General features: G+C 42.9%; 1 protein-coding gene across 1 annotated transcript; it reads right to left on the reverse strand.

Moving 5' to 3' along the window:
* Window positions 1–1,619: 1,619 nt before the first annotated feature.
* Window positions 1,620–2,093, reverse strand: LOC136148663 (interferon omega-1-like). The gene has a single exon (XM_065908334.1). It carries the CDS (start codon window positions 2,091–2,093, stop codon window positions 1,620–1,622), a length of 474 nt encoding a protein of 157 aa, XP_065764406.1.
* Window positions 2,094–2,956: the final 863 nt, after the last annotated feature.

Here is a 2,956-nt window from a genome sequence, read left to right on the forward strand (position 1 = left end):
GACCTGAAGCAGGCTCTCACCACAACTGGACCAAACTGACACACAGTTCTCGGATATCCAGACTTGAGAACTACCTTTGAGCAATACATTTCTGGTCTTTGCAAACTACCCAGTCTATGCTATTTTGTTGAAGAAGCTTGAATAGTAAGATATTACATGCCCTGTTTTATCCTCAGAATACCTCCGGAGTCTGTAAAATTTCTGAAGGGAAAGAAATTATATTACTGAACCCTGTTTCCTAAACGTCTAGTCTGGGCCGAAACATTTCTTGAGCTCAATCAATGTTCAAGTAACATCAATTCACAAGGATGATAATGATAGGAGAAACAATAATACCAATATCTATTATATATATATATATATATATATATATATATGATGTGAGAACACAATAATTTAAAGATTCTTCATGCTTCTACAAGGGAAGATATGATGAAATATTGTGTGAGATACTTTTTAAAGATCATTTGCAGAAATATTTTATTCGAGTTTGCATTTTCAATATTTGGAATGTATGGTGAGTGGAAGACTCACTGTCTACTTTTAGTTCAGTGATTCTCAAGTTCTTGCAAGGAGCTGCCTGATCATTCTTTCCTTGCCTCCCTCAGGTAGTAACGAAACACATTGTCTACACTTGTAGATGTGTTCCTCATTAGGCTATGCCTTTGGGAGTCAATCTGAGTGCTTCTTTCAAATAGTCTATGCTTCTTTCAAATAATCTATGATGCTCTGAACACTGAGTGACATCTCTGTCATCTTCCCCAAGCTGAAACTATGAAATAAGAGTTTGAATCAGAGTGTGTGCAAGCAAGATATTGGTTTTCCCCTTGCACACCCACCCAGAGCTCCATTAGGACAAATAGTGAAAAACTGAAAAAATGGTCTTGTGCACTGAACTTGTCTCCTTTTGTCTTAATCATCCAATTATTTCCAAACTTCCTTGTAATGAGACTCCAATGAGGATAAGTCCGGGCCAGGTAATGTAAGCAGAAGTGCTACTACCCCCGTGTAGTCCTGGCCCTTGGAAACATCTCATGTGATCCACTAATCTTTTCCCTTTGCCTTCAAGGAGAATAGACTCAAGTACTACAGATAAAATTGAAGCCACATGTTAATAATGGAAAAATTGAAAAACAAGGGGACCCATTTCCCTGACTCACTTTTTGGAGAAGAGCAAACTAGAAGATTCACCTGATCAAGAAGGCCTGCATTGTGCTCTTCAAAGAAGGAAAGGAAAGTGTCCACTAGAATCATATTCCTGACACTTTTCTGTTTACCTGTTACAGAGGTTAAACATTAGGTTAACTGACAAATACCTTTAATAACAACATACTCTCCTAAAAACTCCCATAAAAAAGTAACTTCAGATGTTGAAAATAGTAAATACCCCTAAATACATAAAGATCTTTTACATTGTGTTATAAAATTACTTATTTAAGAAAAGAGACTTTGTTTTTCTATTTTTGTAAAACTACGATTTTTATTTCAGTTATTTTTCAGCTTGTAAGCAAACAGATGTCCAGCTCACTTTGGAGAGTTGAGAAAACAACAATTTGATTGAGTAGAGAGTTGTCACAAGGATAATTTTCATTTTATCTGTTGACTTTTCTTGAGGATTCTTACATGAGGAAAAGGCACTTTTGAATTTCCACTCTGACAACCTCCCAGGCACAGGGGCTGTATGCCTTTCCCTTCAAGTAGAGATGGATTCCTTGGAAATACTTCTGGACAGCAATTGCCAAATCGGGACAATCCAGAGTCACTTCTCCCAGCTTTTCCAGGCTCTGACCCAGGCTGGAGAGTAGTTTGTCGAGGAGGGCGCTGTTCCAAGCAGCAAAGCTGCTCTCCGTGGTGAAGAGGTTGAGGATCTGCTGGAGCATCAGTTGGTGATAACAGGTGCCTTGAGTCATCAGGATTGAGGTGATATTCTCTCTTCTCCAAGGAAACTTGAAGTCGTGTCTGTGCTCTAGGCATGACTGAGAGGGGATCGTTTTCATCTGTCTCAAATGTATGGAGATTTCTTTGTTGTCAAGAGAACAAGCAGGGATGGAGCAGAGCATGACTCCTGCCACTAGCAAATAGATCTTGGCCATAGAGAGTTTCCGTGAGTCACTGGAAGGCCACTAGGGGGCGCGCGGCACCACTAATCAATGAGCGAAAGGTTTCTCCGCCCCGTCCTGTCACAGCGCGGTTTTCTAGCAGTCCGCAAGAGGCTCAGGATGTCTTTTTGTCGGTTTTCTTAGACTGTCTGCGCGTTCTGAGACTTCGTTTCAGCGGGTTTGGCAGCCAGAGAGGAAACCGTCGCTGCTCAGAGACCAAGTTGGTTCCGCTTTAATAGTGCACGAAGAAACTTTCATTTCCGAGCCCTCGCCAGAGACATTTTTCAGGAAACCGTCGCTGCTCAGAGACCAAGTTGGTGCCGCTTTAATAGTGCACGAAGAAACTTTCATTTCCGAGCCCCCGTCAGAGACATTTTCGTGTGGTGGCAAGCCCGGAACCTTGCGTTTTCTGCTTTTCCCTGAGTTTGGTGCTTTCTTTTCGCCCAGAAACTTGAGCGAGGCCATTTTTACAAAGATCTTTCACGGTGACTCAGACGGTAAAGAATTCGCCTGCAACGAGGGAGACCTGGGTTCGATCCCTGGGTTGGGAAGATTCCCTGGAGCAGGAAATAGCACCCACTCCAGTATTCTTGCCTGGAGAATCCCATGGACAGAGGAGCCTGGTGGGCTACAATCCATGGAGGTCTCAAAAAGTCTGACAGAACTGAGCGACTTGGTATGTCTTTACAAAGAAAATACGTTTACTAAGGGGATTGAGGCGGAGAATCAGAGCCCGTTGGGGCCTATTTTACAGATTCGGGCTCGTTTCTGACGCGATGAAAGGACAGCTCAGGGAACAGGGAACTTGGCCGCGGCGATGGGAAGACGGGACGGTGTTGGGGACGCCCTGGGGGTGA

This window comes from Muntiacus reevesi, chromosome 17, assembly GCF_963930625.1.
Source record: "Muntiacus reevesi chromosome 17, mMunRee1.1, whole genome shotgun sequence".
Classification (NCBI taxonomy): domain Eukaryota; kingdom Metazoa; phylum Chordata; class Mammalia; order Artiodactyla; family Cervidae; genus Muntiacus; species Muntiacus reevesi.